Genomic DNA, 18,081 nt, shown 5'->3' with positions numbered 1-18,081 from the left:
AGGGCTGCTCAAAGCTGGAGCTGTTCCTGCTAAGGGGTGAGAGCCAAGGCAGGCTGCTTAATCCGATTACCTGAGGCCTGGGGCTTGGGCTGGGCCTTGGGCAGAGTGGGGAGCAGGGCTCCCTCAAGACAGCCTCTGGGACCTAGGTGTCCAGCCCTCATTCCTGCTGGTTCTGTGCCCTGGATCCAGGCTTTTTCTCCAGCATCCACATCACTGACCTCGCAGCCTTAGGGGTCATCCTGGGCTTCCTTGCTCCCTGCCTCCCAACTCTGAGGATTAGAAATAAAACATGCAGTGGAGAAACCTAGGTTTGGGGGCTATAGTGGGGAGGGTTTAAATTTTCTCACCTGGAAAGGGGTTGAATCACCACCCAAGCACCTCAGGAAGCAAAAATGGCCTGCCTACCTCCTGACTGCCAGACTTTTTTGCCCCGGGCCAGGTTAGGGGTTTGAGGAGCAGGAGGCACCAGAAAAGAGTTTGGTTTGGATTGGGGGGTTGGGTGTCCTCACCTCCCTCCCAGCACAACTCTGAGCCTGAGGGCTTTTGATCACCAGATGCCTGATCCGTTGTGCAAAGGCATTGACTTTAAATTGCCAGTGCTTAAGAAGGGAGGGGTAGCTGTTCAGAGCCACTGGGGCTGGAAGGCCTGACTTGGGTCTTGGGTGGGGAGGAGGCGTGGTCCCCTGGGGGGGGAGTGTTGGGGGCTGGGAAGAACAGGACACCTGGTTGGCCTAAGGGAGGGGGAGGTTGGCGCCCTTCAGGAGGCGCGGTCGGCTGGGAGGGAGTAGGGAGGAGTCAGTCGTTAAAAGCAGTTCCCGGGCCTGGCGCACCCGGCAGTCACAGACGCTGAGGCCAGGTGAGAGGGCTGTGGCACTCGGGCTGTGCCTCCTGGCAGCTGCGGGACCCCAGAGCGCGAAGTTTTACCGCCTTCACCGAAGCCCGGGCCGGTGGCCGGCAGCTAATAGGGGGAGCGAGGCAGGGTCGGGGACCTCGCGGCCACAAGGAAAGAGCACAGCCTATCCAAGACTGGGTACCGGACAGCGGATTTTGCGCTTGACTCCCCAAACGTGCCGGATTGATTGGTGGCAGGGACTCCATTATAAGGACTCTGAACTTGGGGACGATATGTATACCTTTTAAGGACACGAGTCTCTCTGTAACGACTCCGGACTAGGAAGGCACTTCCATTTTAAGGATACCGGGTTTGGGGATCAACGTTTCACTTTGGAGGGGAGGGCGTGTAAGACGCCCTCTTAAGGCTTCCCTTCACCCCCGATGGCGCTACCCGGCTCCTCACAGGCCTGGAGGCTGGAACCTCCCACTCCCACAGCCCCTAACTCCTCGTCCTCGGGCTCCCAGGAGCGGGAGGGCGCCGGGAGCCCAGTGGTCTCCGGGGGGCTTCCCTTGGAGAAGGTGAAACGGCCCATGAACGCGTTCATGGTGTGGAGCTCCGCCCAGCGCCGCCAGATGGCGCAGCAGAACCCAAAGATGCACAACTCGGAGATCTCCAAGCGCCTGGGCGCGCAGTGGAAGCTGCTGGGCGAGGACGAGAAGCGGCCCTTCGTGGAAGAGGCTAAGCGGCTCCGGGCCCGGCACCTGCGCGACTACCCCGACTACAAGTACCGGCCCCGGCGCAAGACCAAGAGCGCGGGCCCCGGGTCGCCCCACTTCGGCCAGGGAAGCGGCGGCGTGGCTGGCGGCGGGCCTGTCTGGGGACCCGGGTACACGACCACCCAGGGGAGCAGAGGCTTTGGGTACCAGCCCCCCAACTACTCGACAGCCTACCTGCCTGGCGGTTACGGGTGAGTGCCCGGGGAGCGGAATGAGGACGTGCCCCCCGCCTGCAGCCTGGGTGGGGGCGGATACCAGAGGGCCTGGCTGGCAGGGGCCCCCCCACCCAAGAAGGGGACACACCCGGAGAAGTTTGGGGGGCGCTCCGTGAAGGGTGGGAGAGTTCCGGGGAGCCAGGGTCTTTCTAGAGGACGTTTCCATCATAGTCTGTTGGTGGCGGCACCGCAGGAGCAGACCACAGTGCCCTGGATGTGACCGTGTTCTAGTTACCAGAATTTCCCGTTTCCCACCCCCGATTCTGGCCCTCGTGTGACCCAGCTTCCTCTCCCAGCCCCCGGGGCAAGGACAGGCCAAGCCCAGCTCTACCCCTTCCTGGCCTGCCGCCCCAAAAGAGGAAAACAGGCGCGCAGCACGCAAGCTCGCTCTTGAGCGTGCCCCAACACGGCGGCGGCGGCGCTGCTCTAAGCCGTCCTGGGGTCCGGTTCCCTACCGGCGGGACCCGGAGAGCCAGGGATGGGTAGGTGGGTGACAAGTTATACTTGTCTGCGCAGAGCTGCTCAGAACCACCCCCACATGCGAGCTGGGGACCCTCCTCGGCACCTCCAACCCAGGGGACCAAGTGCCTTCTAACCCCGGTGTTTCTCTTTGCAGCTCTTCCCACTGTAAACCGGAAGCATCCTCGCCGTGCTCTCTCCCTCAGAGTAACCCAAGGTTCCAGGGGGAGCTGCTCCCCCCTTACAGCCCCTACCCACCCCCAGGCTCTCCCACTCTGTACAACCCTCCCCTCCCAGGGGCCCCCATGCCCCTAACCCACCTCTAACCCTCATGGACATGGACCTCCCAGAGAGGTTTCCATCCTCCTTTTCTACCCAGAAACACCCCAATACCACCACCACCACCACCACCATTCCCAGGCTGCAAACCCTGTTCTAGAACTGTTGGACCACAGTTCAGAGGAGGTGGGCAGTACCCCCCAAAGCCCTGAAAGCCAGTGGGAACAAAAGACAGTTTGTTTTTTTTTTGTAGGCTGAACACAGTTTTGTACGATTACACCACGTCTCTGAGTCTTTATTGTACCATCTCTGTTCACCTTTACTGCAGCAGGAACCAGCAGTCTCCACTCCCTTCCGCCTGGACCTGCCAGAGCAGGAACCTCCACACCCCACCCTGGGGCCCTGCCTGAGTCAGTCATTCTTCTGTCCCCCTTCCCCCTTCCCCCACCAAGCACTGGGGTCCAGGAGACAGTTGAGCCAGGGTGCGGGAGGGAGGAATCCACAAGCACCTATTCCCTTCCACTGTCCAGCCTCTGTCCTCTAGGGTCAGAAGGGAAGTGGGGAAATGGGGGGGACAGGGTAAGAGTTTTGCCCAGAATAGGCAAGTAGCTGGAAACTTCTGCTAAAGAAAGAATCTCAGCTAAATGATTAAATGTCAGCCCGTAAATCTCTTCCCCTATCGTTTCTAAGGATCTGGGTCAACCAAGCATTTCCACTAAAGCTGCAATTGCAGAAGAACAGGGAATGATTAAAAGTCACACCAGCAGACTGGTTCAGATGGGAAGGATCCCAAGGTTGGGTGGATGAATAGAAACATGGAATGTGCTCCAGGAGCCAGCTCAACTACTGCTCCTTTTTCTTCTTGTGGGGAGCCTTTGCATTCCAGTAGAAGAGGAGCTGGGCAGCGATGAGGCCATTGCAGAGGGAAGAGACTACAAAGGTTCCAGCCATGAGGGGGTCTCCAGTTTCCTGGGTGAGAGACATGGCTAGGGTTACTCTTCAGCATAGCCAAAAAGGGCTCCAGAGAGGGAGCAGCTTCAAGTCCATGGGGAGAGAGAGAAGTAAGGTGAGGTTATGGTGCCCTCTAGAGGGGAGGAGGTGCACTCACCTGAATGGAGGTGAAGATTCGGGCCAGGGAGCCCCCAAAGAGCAGAAAGACTGTGATGGCTGACAGCTGGCCCGTGTGCCCATTGCGGTAGTTGGTGGCTGCCTGGAGCAGCTGGGGAGGAGTTGAGACCCTTCGTTTTGTCATCTGAATTTGTCCAATGTTCCCATGACATTTCTGCATTCCCCTCAGTCCAACACCCCCAAACTTTGGGTTTCCCCTCTGCTCCTCACCCAGTCCCCCTTCCCAACATCCTCTCCCTTGTTCCCAGCACCCACCCTTCCCACCACCACAGCAGGCATGTTGGAGGCCTGGAGCAGGGTGACTACAGCCTGGGGCGTCAGTGGTGAAAGCAGCACCAGCAGGACCAGGGCGGAGCACGCTAGGAAGGCAACACCTGGGAGACAAGGAGATAAGGAGTCAGCAACCTCTGCGGCTTTCCCAGGCCTGCGTTCCCAGCAAGGCTCCCAACAGCTGCAGCCAGCTCCTGGCTCAATCCTCAGCACCTTTCACAGTCTGTCCTCTGTAGTGCAGGACCAGGAAGGCGATGGTGACCGTCTGGAGCATCAGGAACAGAGCTTCACCCCAAGAGCTGCAGAGTCAAGAGTTGGGGGGAAGAAACGTGGGCCTGGAAAGAGGCAGGGAAAGCCTCCATAGCCCATCCATCTTGGGGACCCAATTCTGATTATTCCCTGTCCTCCACAGCCCTGCTGGTTCCTCCCGGCAGCCCCCACCCGCTTGACCCAGGATAGGAAACTGGGCATTCTTGGGATTCTCACCTCCTCTCATCACCATAGATGATGGCTAGAGTTCCAGAAAGGCTTAAGCTTTCCTGCCCTTTTACCGCCCTCACCCTAATCCTTACTAGAGTTGTGACCATTTACCCTAGGAGATAAAGGGCGGGGCCCCTCACCTGAAGGGGAAGTTGTTGGTGATGCTGTAGACCATGGTCCCAGTCAACGCCATCAGCTCTAGCATTACCGATTGGAGACTCAACCCTTCCGCGCTCTTGGCTCCCAGGATTTTAAAAACTTGGGGTAGTTTTACTGGAGAAAGAGGATGAAAAGGGCAGGGCTGAGGGGCTGACATCCCTTGGGAGCGCAGCACGACAGCTCCAGAGCAGACTGGGAGGCATGTTAGCCCCGCTTCTGGTTAAGGGACCCATCCAGTTCATGGCATCTTAGCACTCCACCCACCTCCCAACAACAGGAAGGGAAGATGATAAGAAACATACCCAGAAGTGAGCCAGCCACAATGCCCAGCCCCAGGCCTTTGCTGAGGAGAATCTTGAGGCAGGGAACTAAGAAGAGAAAAAGAGGTAAGCAGAGATGACACTTACGGAACCCAAACCAGGGGTTCCAGGAGGCAGCTCAGGCCTAAAGGCTTGAAGTGCTCCTTAAGACCTTGACATACCCACACAAAGGAAGCCTTGGGTGGTCTGGAGGCAGGTGAAAAAGGCCTAGTTCTTCCTACTCCAAATCATATCACGTTCAGACAAGGTGACTTTCCAAAACGGCTTTTACCATTCCTTTTTTCTGACCCAACCCTCCATTCCCTGCCATCACATCTAAACTCCTTGATCTGACTTCCAGACCTCTCCCTTGCTTCCCTGTATAGAGCTGAGCAATGCCCAAGCGTCCTCTGATCCTTTATTCCCCGCCTCTGAGCCACTAGGCAATCCACTTCACATGTCTTCTTTCTCCAAGGATAGGTTTCCTCTGTATCACTCATTCCTGAACACTGTCTCTGGCCCCTACTCAGGGACTTGACCCTTCCAGGGCTTGCTTTTATGCTCTAGCCACCGACATCTTCTCTAGCCTTGAAGCCCTATCCCCAAGGTGCCTGGCCCAGTAGTAGTCAGATTCTCGTGGGTCCTGAACGCGGCTAAAACATTGTCCCGGGAGCACAGCTGGGGTACCAAGAACTGACGCGGGCAGACCGCGAAGGCTTCCCTAAAGGTCTGACGTCAGAAGCAGGTTTTGCTCTGGCGTCGCCTCGTAGATAGAAGGAGGAAGGCAGACAAGTTAATTCCAAAATTCGACCATGAGCAAACGTGGAAGCTGGAAGGAAAGCCACTGGGATGGCAGGATTCTTGGGGGAGCCGCAGAAGGCCTGGATTCATCAGAGGCTTTGAATCAGGTGTAACCTTACTCCTGAAGGTATAGAGATCTATTACAGGTTGGAACGATCTAATCAGATTTTAAACTTTGTTTTGTAAAATTTGAGTCTTTTCGTCTTTCACCGTCGCTAAACCAAAGAACTACTCCCACCCGGCGACTCCCCTCTCTCGCTCAAATATGGAGTCCTCCCTCTACGGAGCCCGAGACATATCCGCCCCTCTCAGAAGCGACTTCCGCCCCGCGCGCCGTGGCAGCTGTCACTGCTGTCCCTTAGTCCGCACTCACGCCCCATTTACGGCCGGAGGGCTCTGAAGCACAATTTTGACCGGATGCCGAATAAAACTCACCGTGAAGCAAGTCCCACTGGATGAAAATTTGGTCGTAGCATTTCTCAGGTAAAAGAATCGGCACCAGCACCCGTTTGAGCAGCCCGTCTACCTCGGTCGCCATATTGAAAGGCTAGCTTCCGCCAACCCCTCAAACCGCCATTGACTTACGATGCGCATGCGCGCTCTGGGCACTCCGCCTCCCGTCTTCTCGCGATTAAACAGGGCTGCTGCTCTTGCCTTACTCCATCCCACCTTCGTTCGCGTAAAATAGGTCTCGCCCGGAGAGCACGTTTTTGGACGCGCCCACCCTGCTGCTCGAATTTTAACGCGTGCCAAATCTGTACGCCTGCGCAGTTCCATCATTCGCGCCTTTGTTTACGCTTCCGCTTCGGCAACAAGATTTATCCTCCAGCCTTTCTCCGCTCCTCCTGCTCGACGCCATCTTGTCTTCTTCCAGCTGACTTTACATTGTACGAGGTTGAGACAGAAGGAGTGTGAGTCTCCAAAATGGCGTTGGGCGGGGGGTTCTGTAGCGTTCTCTCTCCTGGGCTCTCGGCGTCTCCAGAGGACACGGCACCGACGGGGGGGGGGGGGCACAGTCTGAGCCAGGCATCCCTCCTTAGGCGCCGAGCCTATGCTTCTTCCTCCTCAGGTTCGCCCAGGCCTTCGCAGATGGGTGCGCCAGCAACTGCTGGGCCGGGACAGTGAAGCAGAGGAGGGGGAGGTGGGGAAGGTGAGCCCAGTTTCGGGGGACTGCAGCGCCCTTAACCCCCGTGCGGGCCCAACCCTGGCCGCCCCTGTGAAACGAGGGCTCTGGGGTTCCCTCTCACCCCACTGGCCCGAGGGCGCCACCTCTAGGCCAAGGCCCGCTCCTCGGCCTCTTGTGACCGCGTGCTGAGCCAGGGCTTGGGCCAGGCGGAGGGGGCCTAGCAGCTAGCCTTGGGAAAGGGCATCTTGGATTACGCGGCGGGAGCGATGCGCTCTGCCCCCCAGTGCCGGGACATCAGCTCTCGGCCATCTCGGTGGAGATGGGCCTGGCCATCAAGCTCTGTTGGCTGGGCGCCTGCTGGGAGTACCACACCCTTTGGGGACTACCACACCCTTTGGGGACTCCCGCACCACAGTCAGCAAGGTCATAACGGGGTGTCGGCGAGGCGGTGGTGTGGTTGTTTGGTCCCTGCCACGTGCTGCCCTCAGAGGGCTGGGCCTGCAGGTCCTGGCGGCTGCTTTCTGTAGCCGTACACGGCTGCTACAACCGGAAGGGTCCCATTCTGGACCCGGGGATGCTCATAGCTGATTGTAAAGGGTCTGGCACTTGTTGGTCGGGGAGGTCCTTTGAAGAATCTGGATTCAGGCTGCCTTGGGGGGTGCCACCACTAGGTGCGCCACCACCAGGGACTTCAGGTTGGCTCCGCGGGTCGCCCAGGCTGGAGGCATGTTGTTCCCAGGAGCATAGAGAGTGATCGTATGTGGAGTTCACAGTACGCATTGCTCCTGTGGTTGATGAAAACCCTTTGCAGGTGAGATAGGAGCATCCCAGGTGCGGGGAGAGTTTAATCCAGGCTGTTCGCTAGGCCTGGGCACACTGGGTAGGGCAGGGCATTTGAAACAGAGCAGGGCAGGGCTGTGACCTTCCCACCCACACTCATTGCTCTTGCTGCCTACTTTGCCTGTAACTGTAATATGAAGGTTGGGAAGAAGGCTGCTGGGATGGGTGGCTCCACTGGATTGGAGGAGAGAGGGAACTGGAGCAGCCAGGGGCCCCAGAAGAAGAGGAGGAAGGGAGGTGAAGCCGATTCGACACCAGCTGTGTCAGGCTTCGAAGGATGAACCCGTGAGGGCATTGGGCCACACAGTGACATTTTCATCCCTCCTCATCAGCTGTTCCTGGCTCCCCAAGACTCAACCATGGAAGGTACAGAAAGGTGTGTGACAAGAAACTCATGGCTTTTAATCCTGGCAGGAAGGACAAGGAAAACCAAGGGTAAAGACTTGATCAAGTTTTATTATTCTCCCACTGGAGATGGGGGAGGGGGAATCAGTCATAGTTAATAAACAGCTCTCTCTTCATTCCTCCCGATTGCATTATCTCGACTTTTGTTCATCAAGACAGGGAAGGAAGATAACTTTGTCTCTGAGTCAGTTGCGTGGTGAGAAATGAGGGCACCTCCTGGTGCCCTGGCTGTTGGGACAAATGCTCAGAGGGGCTGGTAAGTGGGTGGGCGTCTCCGGACGATGCAGAAGGTAACAAGCACCAGGGTGAGGAGGCCAAGTAAGATCAGGCCAATGATGAGAGGCAGCAAGATGGATCGGTCACTGGGGCAAGAGAAACCTGGCGGAAAGATAGGGCAAGTAGGCATCACAACGGTGGTGGTTGGAATAAAGGTGGAAGGAGGGAGGAGGGAATGTGGGATGTTGGGAAGTAGGAGATTGGTGAGGGGCTGGCTCACCTAGAGGACTCAGAGCAAAAAAGAAAAGGGGAGCCTGGGTAGAGTCTTATAGAGGAGGGGAGGACAGTTACCCTAGCTCTGACAAGCTTGAGAGGGGGAGGAAATTTGGGGGTGCAGGAAGGGAGATTATAGGCCTGGGGGGGGAGGGCTTTCAGTGCAGTGGGAAAATTCTGGGAGGGAAGGAATAGGTCTTACTTGGTCCAAAGGCCCCTGTGGGGGGCAGCTGAGCAGCTTGTAGCTTCAGGGAGAGCAGGTCCAGGTGGAAAGCTGGTGAAAGAATGACGCTTGCGTTTCTGCAACTGAAGCTCTGGCCCAGAGGGGTTTGGAGATCTCGAAGGGATGAATTCTGAACAGAGAATATCCACTCTGAAAGAATGAGGAAGGGTCAGCTCCATAGCCACATCCCCACCATACCCCCAGCCTAGGTCCCTTCAGGAGCCCAGACATCTAGAGCAAGTGATGAGAAAGGGAAGGTTACTCACGTGATGCCTGGGGGAAGGACACGTTGTACTCCACAGTCACATGGTTCAGGTAGACGGTGCTCTGCAGTGGCTCCTGGGGAGGTGACCAGGAAGATTCAGGGCAGCAGGGGAGAGTGGCATCCAGGTACACAGAGTAAGGAGTGCGGCAAGAAGTTGGTAGGGGTAGGGCACTTGGAGGGTGAGAGTGAGGGATGAGGGTTAAGTACCTGCTTGAATCCAAAGCTGAGCTGTCCATAGGGGAATGAGAGGAGCAAGTGGGGATGATTACTCTCACAGCCCCCTTGGGCCTTGGTTTTGTTGGGGTTCAGAACAGAGATTCCCCAGGCCTGCGGAAGTTAAAAGACGAGAGAGGGTCACGAGACTACACAGCTGTGCCGTTCAAGGTTCCCTGTTCCCTTTGTCTCCACCCTGTATTCGTCTACTTCTTTACTCTTCCTCCTTCCCTTCTGAACCGTAGCAGAAGGCCTCATCCCCCTCCCCTTATGTCCTCTACTGTTGTTTAGCTTTACCTCTCCTCCATCCTGGGTTGGGTACAGAACTCGAATCTGAATCTGGGCTTGGAGCCGGACGCAGGGCTGGGAACCGTTAGTCCAAATGTAGTCTCCTATCGCCTCCTTGGAGCCTGGGCTAGGACTTGGAGAGGGTGGAGGTGGTCCTGGGCGGGGGGATCTGGTGGAGGGTCCTGGGCTGGTGGCAGTGCTGTTGCTTGTTGGATGAACTGTGGCATTTCCGTGACTGGTGGTGGTAGCAGGATGGTGAGTGGCTGTTGAAGACTCGTGGCTGGTGGTGCCCGTGGTGGTAGTTTTATGAGTGGTGGTAGCCGTGTAAGTGGTCGTTCTGTGGCTCTTGGTCGTTCTGTGGCTGGTTGTTCCAGGGCTTGTTGTGCTTTCTGTAGCTGTAGGTGTCACCGTGAAGGATGGCAGCAGAGTGGCCGATTTTTTATGAGGACAGTCATTCCCTGTCCCCTGGGCTTTCAGAGGAAACACTGGTTAGCAACCCAGGGGCAGGCTCCTTCCCAGGGGCCCCCTCCCCTTCGTCCCCTTTCTCCCTACCTGCTAGTAGACCCAGCAAGGCCCCAGAGAAGAGCACAGCCAACCTCATGACAGAACAGCCTCCACCCAGAGTCCAGCTTGGTTCTGTGTCGGTACCAGCTGCCTGCCTGCTCAATCAACCCTATACCCTCTGCCTTCGTTCTTTTGGAAAAAGAGGAAATCAATCTTTGACTTCCTGTAACTGAGGTAACCCAACCCCCAGCCTGACTCAGACACCTCAGCCCCAGCCACCAATCTCTTAGTCATTAAAATTTTGTCATTGAGTTAGATGATTGGCCCTGGTGTCACCGAAGTAGGGGCCGTCAGCAACATGTGTCATGTGGATAGTGGGATGGAGTTTTGGGTAAGTGGATCCTTGGGGATTCATTTGTCTGCCTCAGCAAAACATGCCTAGTGGTTGTGACAAGTGATTATGGAGCCAGCAGCCCCTCCCTGTCAGAGTTCAATAGGATGTAAAACTTGAACATTTATTTCTACTCCCTTTCCTCTCCGTCTGTTGCTTCCTCTTTTTTTTCTTGCGGTACGCGGGCCTCTCACTGCCGTGGCCTCTCCCGTTGCGGAGCACAGGCTCCAGACGCGCAGGCTCAGTGGCCATGGCTCACAGGCCCAGCCGCTCCGCAGCACGTGGGATCCTCCTGGACCGGGGCACGAACCCGCGTCCCCTGCATCAGCAACCACTGCGCCACCAGGGAAGCCCCTTTTTTTTTTTTTTAAATTTATTTTTGCTGTGTTGGGTCTTTGTTTGCTGTGCGAGGGCTTTCTCTAGTTGTGGCAAGCGGGGGCCACTCTTCATTGAGGTGCATGGGCCTCTCATTGTGGAGCATGGGCTCCAGATGCGCACGCTCAGTAATTGTGGCTCACAGGCCTAGTTGCTCCGCGGCATGTGGGATCTTCCCAGACCAGGGCTCGAACCCGTATCCCCTGCATTGGCAGGCAGATTCTCTACCACTGCGCCACCAGGGAAGTCCTGTTGCTTCCTCTTTGCTGAGACACATGAGGTACTTACGATGGTCTTTGCCCAGCCCCTTCCAGAAAGGTCATATTATCCAGTTAACACGACCATTTTCCAGTCAACAACAAAAAAAGCTCAACAGAAGGCAGTAGAGCTGTACCCAGTAGCAGATGGGAGGGAAGGGGAGGTAAGAAATGACAAGCCAAGGCAGGCAGTTTCCAAGTCATTTTATTCAGAATTTTGTCTTTGTTTCCTGAATCAATAAATACTATACAAAACAATGTAAAAATGGCTACCATTTTCTCTCCCCTACTCCCCCCACCTGGGGACAACCCCCTGGGCCACCTAACTCGGGGGTTCTCCCTCCAGATTTGGTCCAGCAAATGAGGTGGACTGAATCATTTTCAGAGGAATTCAGGTGGGGTGGGGAGAGCCTCTGGGGTTTGGAGGTTGACTAGGTTAGGGAACTGGATTAGTGTTTTTGGGAGAAGAGACGGCGCCTACCCCAAAGAAAAGGGTGTCTAAAATGTTCACGGTTCCTTCTTTTGCCTCAAAAAGTGACATTTATTCAAAGAAAAAAAAAAAAGAAAAAAAATGACAAGATGTCCATCCCTTGACTCCCTTCCCTCCCCCCTCCTGCTGCTCCTCAGTGCCCCCCAAGGACTGAGCCCTGGCTGGGGCTAGGTAGCAGAACAGCCCATCTCAGATGAGGTCAGCAACATTGAGGGGCATCTCCTCAATGGAGGTGTTGTAGAAGGTCTCAATGTCTCGAAGAGTCCTCTTGTCTTCTTCTGTCACCATGTTAATAGCCACACCCTTACGGCCAAAACGGCCACCTCGACCGATTCTGGAAAACAAGGACACCTTAGAATAAGTGAGGATTAAAGAGTAAATAAGACGCTTCCCTGCAGGGAGGATTGGGCAGGAGGGGGCTGGGCTGGTTAACAGTCCAGATCTGCATTTACCTGTGGATGTAGTTTTCCCTGTTGGTGGGGAGGTCATAGTTGATGACTAAGGAAACCTGCTGCACATCGATGCCTCTGGCCTATGTCCAGAAAAAAGGCAGCTTCAGTGTGTGAATGAGAGGACACCCTAAGTCTATCCAGAAAGAGACTTAAGCATACATGTAGGCAGCCAAAGGAAGGCAAGGAAACAAACATCCCCTCTCCCCAGAAACCAGAGGCGTGCCAGATTTTATTCCAAGTTGCTACTTTCCTGAAGAGGGGCACTAGCAGGCCCCTTGGAAGAGGGAATCACCTTGGATTCTCCCATCTTCCCTCCCCTCTTGTCCAAATGCCCTTCTACTTACCAGCAGGTCAGTGGTAATCAATACTCTGCTAGAGCCAGAGCGGAACTCCCTCATGATAACGTCTCGTTCTTTTTGGTCCATATCTCCGTGCTAGAACAGGAAATAGAACAGTGTAACGGTGTTACAAATAGGTGCATTGGTTCTGAGAGAACTGCCTGTGAGTAGGACCCTGACATGTGACTCTGCTGGTAAAACAAGGTGGAGAAACCTCACCATGGCAGAGACCGTGAAGTCTCGGGCATGCATTTTCTCAGTGAGCCAATCCACCTTCCTTCGGGTGTTGATGAAGATGACTGCCTGGGTGATGGTCAGGGTTTCATACAAGTCACACAGTGTGTCCAGTTTCCACTCCTGGTGGGGTGGGGGGAGGAGATCAGTCAGGGGCTATACCCAACAACTTACCACCAGGCCCGCCTCCTGCACTGGGCCCCACCTCTCGTTCCACATTGATGTAGAATTGGCGGATACCCTCCAGCGTCAACTCTTCTTTCTTGACAAGAATCCTAATTGGGTCCCTCATGAACTTCTTGGTCACCTCAAGCACATCGGAAGGCATTGTAGCTGACAGCAAAACCACCTAATGGAAAAAAAGAGCAGTCTCAGGGTAGGGGATACTCCAGAACTCCATGGTTCCCCTGGCACTTTTGGGTTTTTTACATGTCTGGATATCATCCAAATTTTTTTTTTAACTTTTTGGCCACAACACGTGGCATGTAGGATCTTAGTTCCCTGAGCAGGGATCGAATCCATACCCCTTGCATGGGAAGTGCCAGGTCTTAACCCCTGGACTGCCAGGGAAGTCCCTCCTTTGGCACTTGATAATGCTCCATCATCACCCCAAGCACACCACAACCTACACAAAGCAACTGTCAGCCATGCGAGCAAGACTCCAATGTCCTCCTCACCTGGGTGTTGCTATTGAGCTTTTGGAATATGTCATAGATCTGGTCCTTGAACCCACGGCTTAACATTTCATCAGCTTCATCCAGTACAAACATCTTGATGTATTTGGGAGCTGCAGAAAGAAAAACACCAACAGGTAGTTACTAGAGAAGTGTGAACTACCCCTAACTTTCCCAATAAAAAAAACAGGGACAGGCGGTCTGCTCTCAGAAGACAAAGACTGATCCTCTGCCTGGGACCCCCTTGCCAGGCCAGACAATAGCCCTGGGAAGTAGAACACTACATGGGCTGAGATGACAGGGAAGCCAGGCTCAGATGACACGCATGGGGTTCATCACAGAGCAACTCTCAGAGGATATCATTGGGAATCAAATTGTGGCCACGTTAAGAAACTGGAAAGGCATGGATAGGAAGTGACCCAGAGAGCTAGAAAATTGTACACTCACACAAGTATCTCCGGTTAAGCATGTCGAACACACGACCTGGGGTACCCACGATGATATGGGGAGCTTCCATCTGCAGCTTCTGCACCTCAGCACGCACATTGGTACCCCCAATGCAGGCATGGCACGAGGCACCCATGTAATCTCCTAAGGCCATAACTACCTTCTGTATCTGAAACAGAAAAACATAAGTGCTTGTATATTAGCTACAACTGCCAGGCACCATTTTAAGTGCTACGTATTTTATTCTTTCCAGCTCTGAGACAAACACTATTAAGCTCACTTCTTTTTTTTTTTTGCGGTACACGGGCCTCTCACTGTTGCGGCCTCTCCTGCCGTGGAGCACAGGCTCCGGACGCGCAGGCTCAGCGGCCATGGTTCACGGGGCCCAGCCACTCCGCGGCATGTGGGATCTTCCCAGACCGGGGCATGAACCCGTGTCCCCTGCATCGGCAGGCGGACTCTCAACCACTGCGCCGCCAGGGAAGCCCGGCATGTTCACTCTTAAAGCATGTTCTAAACGTTAAGGGCCCTCGAGTGGAGCTCTACTGTAACTTCTTGCTCACACTGCCTTTGTTCAGAAGTTAGGCACAGAATGACCATGATACCTCCGTAGGACACTGTAAGAATACATTCCCCTAAACTCAGTAATCAACTTATGAGACAAGTGTTTCTGATTTTTTTCCCCTCCAAGACCCAGGAAATAGCCCAACATTTTATGTGCCCCAGCCATGAAACAGCTCTGGCCACCAACCCAGGCATCAAGCTACGATGAAGAAAGGACTAGACATCTGCTTTGCCCCTGACTGATTCAAGAGCACCACCACCAATCAGGTGTCTCTTTGCCCATTGCCAGGGGGTTTTCTTCATAGAACAGCCAAACTTGCCCAGCCAGCCAGGCTCCACCCAGCAGCCTTCCCTGTCTGACTCAGGAAATGGGTGGAGTAAGGGATGCTTACAGTGTTTGGTGAGGAAAAAGCTTACAACTAACCTACTAAGTCTTGAAACATAAGCCATCAACTGACTTTATAACATCTCTTTTCCCCATACTTCAGTTCTTCCAAAAGTGGTAGGAGTTGGAGCACAACTTCTGATTTCTGATTTATGTTAACCACTTACTAAATAAGTCCTTCAGGGGAAGAAAGGTAAACTCACCTGCTGAGCCAACTCTCTAGTGGGTGCCAGGACCAAGGCCTGGGTGGCCTTTAGATCCAATTCAATCTGCTGCAAAATTGATATGGCAAAAGTGGCCGTTTTCCCAGTCCCAGATTGGGCTTGAGCGATCACATCATAACCTAAACACAAATTAGGAGAGAAATTTTATATGGTAAAAAGCATTCTTTAGACTCGTGAGACATTCAACAGCCCTGCTGAATGAAATCAGTAAGCAACCAATAGAGATTTGTGCCCAGCAATAAGTGCTTCAGAGTCTACATGACAACACAGTATCCAAACAAGAACAGATCTGGACAATCAGGCCAGGTTTCAGCCATTTAGTACTGCACAAAATTGGGCTAGAAATACAGCTGTAAAAAGCCAGCATGATCTGGCTAAAACACTACCTTGTTGAAATTAAACCAGCAATCCATGTTTCCAGGGCATGAACCAGACATGGGCACAAACCAAAAGCCAAGCTGGGATAAACAAGGAGTTACTTTGTCCCTGGCTGATATAAGACAGGCACCACCGACCAGGCGCCACTCTACCCAGGCCAGGGACAGTCCAGAACTTGTTCTGGCGCAGAAGGGTCTTACCCTTGATACAAGGAAGAATGGCTCGCTGCTGGATGGCAGAGGGCTTCTCAAAACCATAGGCGTAGATGCCACGGAGGAGTGACTCCGAAAGGTTCATGTCATCAAAGCTGTCAACAATCTCATTCCAGTTACTCTGTAGAAAACAAATTCAAGTAGAAGAAATAGGGCTGTGCTCTTACACTGGAGTAAACAGGACCTGGTGCCTGCACCAGCTTCAGAGCCCACAACCTCTCTTCTCCCCATGGAAGCCAGATGGTTGATAGTTCTACATGACCTGGGAAACCCCCCTAAGGGGCCAGCCCACTTGTAAACAGTGAACCTAGATGTTGTAGAAAGGAGAACAGAATCTGAGTGACCTGTTTTAAACACACTTTAAAAACTTTAAACAAATTTCTGCAAGGGAGTTAAGGTGTCGTGTCTAACTACCTGGGAGTTTTATGTTACGTAGTACAGCTGAATCCTGGGTTTCAATCACTGGGGTATTCACTAAACCACCACTTCAAAAGCCAAAGAACAATGCTAGTGGCACCGCTTTTGCCAGAGTTAAAGGATAATGGTGGGAGGGGTCCAACCTCACCTCGATGACGCCTTCGGGTTCCATCCCATCGGGGCCATTGTCTCTAGATCTGTCGGTTTAAAAATACAGTATGTAGAAATCCTGACAACCACCCTCTTCCTAGCAGCAAACCAACTTTGCATGATGCCATCAGCCTTCACTCCCTAGTCCAAGCCCCACGTGTTCCCAAAAAAACATAATAGTTATTTTACAACTGAGTCAGGCCCCATCTCGGGAGCGGCTCAAGTCAAGCCGACCCCGACATGATAGAGTAACCTTCCTAGAAGACCCAGAGGCTGGAAGGAACCAATCTGCGCTTAAGGGGCGCGGAGGTGGTGCCTGCCTCCGCGCCCACGTGTCCTGAGCCTGACGCTCCAAGCCCAAACGCGTGCACCTCCCACCGTGGCCCCTGCCCGCCGGAAGTCCCGCCCTCTCCTCCCCAGATGCCAGGGTAGGACATCCCCTTCCCCCCACGTCATGCAGCTCGCGCCCTCCCCCACTCGCTCGAGCCCATCTCCCCCCCTCGCAGTGCCCGGATGTGGGAGGCCGCGGGCGGTGGCGGCCTCGCGCACAATGAGCCCCAGCCGAGCTAGCAAAGGGGGAGATTGCACAACACTTAGAAGCGAAACGGACTGGGGGAGGGGAACACCTCGGGACGCCATGTGCTTGCTCCCTCGACCACTCGGCGGCGTCCCCCCCCACCCCGGAACAAACCACATCCCGCCCGCCCCGTCGCGAAATGGCGTCGCCCTCCCATACCTCAGGCCGCTCACCCCCGAAGGAAAATGGACCTGACCGTCCGCAGTTTGCCAATTGCCCGGCTTGTGCGGCAAAATGGACCCGCCCGCCCGGCGCCGGGTGGGCTCCTGGTGCCTCACGCGGCCGCTCCTCGGGGTTAGGGTCGGTCCTGGCCGTCAAGAAAACCAGCACACAGAACGGCCGGCTTCTTCTCCCCCGACCCACAGCTCCACGCGACTCAGCGACTGGATTTGAGGACGCAGGCACCCCCGCCTTCGGCGAGTGGTACCATCAGAATCCTCCAGAATCCCGATCGCGCGAGCCCTCCGGCAGTGAGGCAACCGGGCCGGCGGCTCCGGGCCACGCACGGTCGCCTCTACCTCTCTTTTCCACGCCAGGTTGCCACCTCGCCGCCCGACTCAACGCCGGGGCTTCGCGCACCTCGTCGGTCGAGCCCTCGTAGCTCACCTCGCGCGCTGAGCCCCGAAACCTGGGCCGTCCTCGGCCTCTACCTAGGCCCTGGCGGCAACGTCGGCCGTGGACCCGCCCCTCACCGCCCCCTCCCACGGGTGCTCCCGACTTGCTCGCCCCGCAACCCTGGGGGGGCCTAGGGCGGTGGACCTCAGCTTCCCCCGGTGGGGTCCTCGGAAGGGACAGCAGGGTAAGTAGCCACAATCTCTTGCAAATGTCTTTCTTACCGGGAATCCTGACTCGCAGACATGATCCTTAGAAACTAGGGCGGAGTGCCCGCCTATCGACAACTTATAGGGAGCCCAACCCCGCCCCAGCCATCGCATTGGCTTGGTCTCCTCGGCTCCGCCTGCCGCCGCTCAGCAACCCGGCGTGACGTTCATTCGTCGGCGCTCTGGCACGCAGCCACCATTGGATAGCTTGAGTGCCTATCAAGGTGAAGGCCCGCCCCGCGGCCTCATTGGCTAAAGGGCCCGCCTTTCTTGCCGGTACGGAAGTGACATACAGGACTCAGGCCTCGAGGCCTGGCAGCCATCTTGGTGCCCTGCACCCCTACACGTGCGGAGGCGAGAGTGCCCTGGTCATGTGGCCTAGCAGACCCTATCACGCAAGGGGGGCGAGGTTTCAGCCTCCAGGGACTTCCGGGCTCCCGGGACCAGCACTTCCTTCTACCTCTGCTCCAGGTCTCCACTGGACCCACATTTAATTTTGTTCTCTCCTGCAGCAAAGATAAATCGGACACCAACTCCGAATGTACAGGGATAATGGAATCAAGGGCCACCATACCCCCGGGCTGGAGGGAGAAAGGATGAAGGAACTGACGTAACGGGCTTAAGAGCATTTGGGGTTGCTG

The 18,081-nt window shown here is 55.2% G+C and overlaps 4 protein-coding genes and 4 non-coding genes across 10 annotated transcripts; 1 reads left to right on the top strand and 7 right to left on the bottom strand.

Moving 5' to 3' along the window:
- Nucleotides 1–803: 803 nt before the first annotated feature.
- On the top strand, nucleotides 804–8,190 carry SOX15 (SRY-box transcription factor 15). Of its 2 annotated transcripts, none has more exons than XM_027130918.1 (2): nucleotides 804–1,802; nucleotides 8,000–8,190. In XM_027130918.1, the coding sequence occupies exons 1-2, from the start codon at nucleotides 1,276–1,278 to the stop codon at nucleotides 8,049–8,051; spliced, it is 579 nt and encodes a 192-aa protein (XP_026986719.1). In that variant the 5' UTR covers nucleotides 804–1,275; the 3' UTR covers nucleotides 8,052–8,190. The 2 variants fall into 2 exon arrangements, with proteins under 2 accessions (XP_026986719.1, XP_026986718.1); XM_027130917.1 differs by lacking the exon at nucleotides 8,000–8,190 and adding an exon at nucleotides 2,443–2,843 and having other exon boundaries at nucleotides 806–1,802.
- MPDU1 (mannose-P-dolichol utilization defect 1) lies at nucleotides 2,844–6,277 on the bottom strand. Its single transcript, XM_027130916.1, has 7 exons — nucleotides 6,137–6,277; nucleotides 4,904–4,969; nucleotides 4,583–4,715; nucleotides 4,176–4,261; nucleotides 3,948–4,066; nucleotides 3,673–3,783; nucleotides 2,844–3,533 (listed from the first exon to the last, which is right to left on the bottom strand). The coding sequence occupies exons 1-7, from the start codon at nucleotides 6,237–6,239 to the stop codon at nucleotides 3,408–3,410; spliced, it is 744 nt and encodes a 247-aa protein (XP_026986717.1). The 5' UTR covers nucleotides 6,240–6,277; the 3' UTR covers nucleotides 2,844–3,407.
- Nucleotides 8,104–10,252, bottom strand: CD68 (CD68 molecule). The gene is made up of 6 exons (XM_027130915.1): nucleotides 10,103–10,252; nucleotides 9,560–10,020; nucleotides 9,257–9,376; nucleotides 9,051–9,123; nucleotides 8,764–8,934; nucleotides 8,104–8,450 (listed from the first exon to the last, which is right to left on the bottom strand). Exons 1-6 carry the CDS (start codon nucleotides 10,149–10,151, stop codon nucleotides 8,317–8,319), a joined length of 1,008 nt encoding a protein of 335 aa, XP_026986716.1. The 5' UTR covers nucleotides 10,152–10,252; the 3' UTR covers nucleotides 8,104–8,316.
- A 1,012-nt stretch (nucleotides 10,253–11,264) lies between these two features.
- Nucleotides 11,265–17,608, bottom strand: EIF4A1 (eukaryotic translation initiation factor 4A1). 2 transcript variants are annotated; one of them, XM_027130900.1, is made up of 11 exons: nucleotides 17,456–17,608; nucleotides 16,041–16,089; nucleotides 15,464–15,596; nucleotides 14,865–15,004; nucleotides 13,713–13,881; nucleotides 13,269–13,378; nucleotides 12,797–12,940; nucleotides 12,577–12,714; nucleotides 12,364–12,453; nucleotides 12,020–12,099; nucleotides 11,265–11,901 (listed from the first exon to the last, which is right to left on the bottom strand). In XM_027130900.1, the coding sequence occupies exons 1-11, from the start codon at nucleotides 17,476–17,478 to the stop codon at nucleotides 11,757–11,759; spliced, it is 1,221 nt and encodes a 406-aa protein (XP_026986701.1). In that variant the 5' UTR covers nucleotides 17,479–17,608; the 3' UTR covers nucleotides 11,265–11,756. The 2 variants fall into 2 exon arrangements, with proteins under 2 accessions (XP_026986701.1, XP_026986702.1); XM_027130901.1 differs by lacking the exon at nucleotides 17,456–17,608 and adding an exon at nucleotides 16,779–17,334.
- On the bottom strand, nucleotides 12,177–12,318 carry LOC113633193 (small nucleolar RNA SNORA67). Its single transcript, XR_003438106.1, has one exon. It is a non-coding gene; the product is annotated as a small nucleolar RNA SNORA67 (small nucleolar RNA).
- On the bottom strand, nucleotides 13,469–13,609 carry LOC113633209 (small nucleolar RNA SNORD10). Its single transcript, XR_003438121.1, has one exon. It is a non-coding gene; the product is annotated as a small nucleolar RNA SNORD10 (small nucleolar RNA).
- On the bottom strand, nucleotides 14,426–14,570 carry LOC113633200 (small nucleolar RNA SNORA48). The gene has a single exon (XR_003438114.1). It is a non-coding gene; the product is annotated as a small nucleolar RNA SNORA48 (small nucleolar RNA).
- On the bottom strand, nucleotides 15,295–15,429 carry LOC113633199 (small nucleolar RNA SNORA48). The gene has a single exon (XR_003438113.1). It is a non-coding gene; the product is annotated as a small nucleolar RNA SNORA48 (small nucleolar RNA).
- Nucleotides 17,609–18,081: the final 473 nt, after the last annotated feature.

Source organism: Aethalodelphis obliquidens, unplaced genomic scaffold, assembly GCF_003676395.1.
Source record: "Aethalodelphis obliquidens isolate GAN/ISIS:26980383/991018 unplaced genomic scaffold, ASM367639v1 scaffold38, whole genome shotgun sequence".
In the NCBI taxonomy this organism is placed as follows: Eukaryota; Metazoa; Chordata; class Mammalia; order Artiodactyla; family Delphinidae; genus Aethalodelphis; species Aethalodelphis obliquidens.
This window is presented reverse-complemented; position numbering and strand designations above follow the sequence as displayed.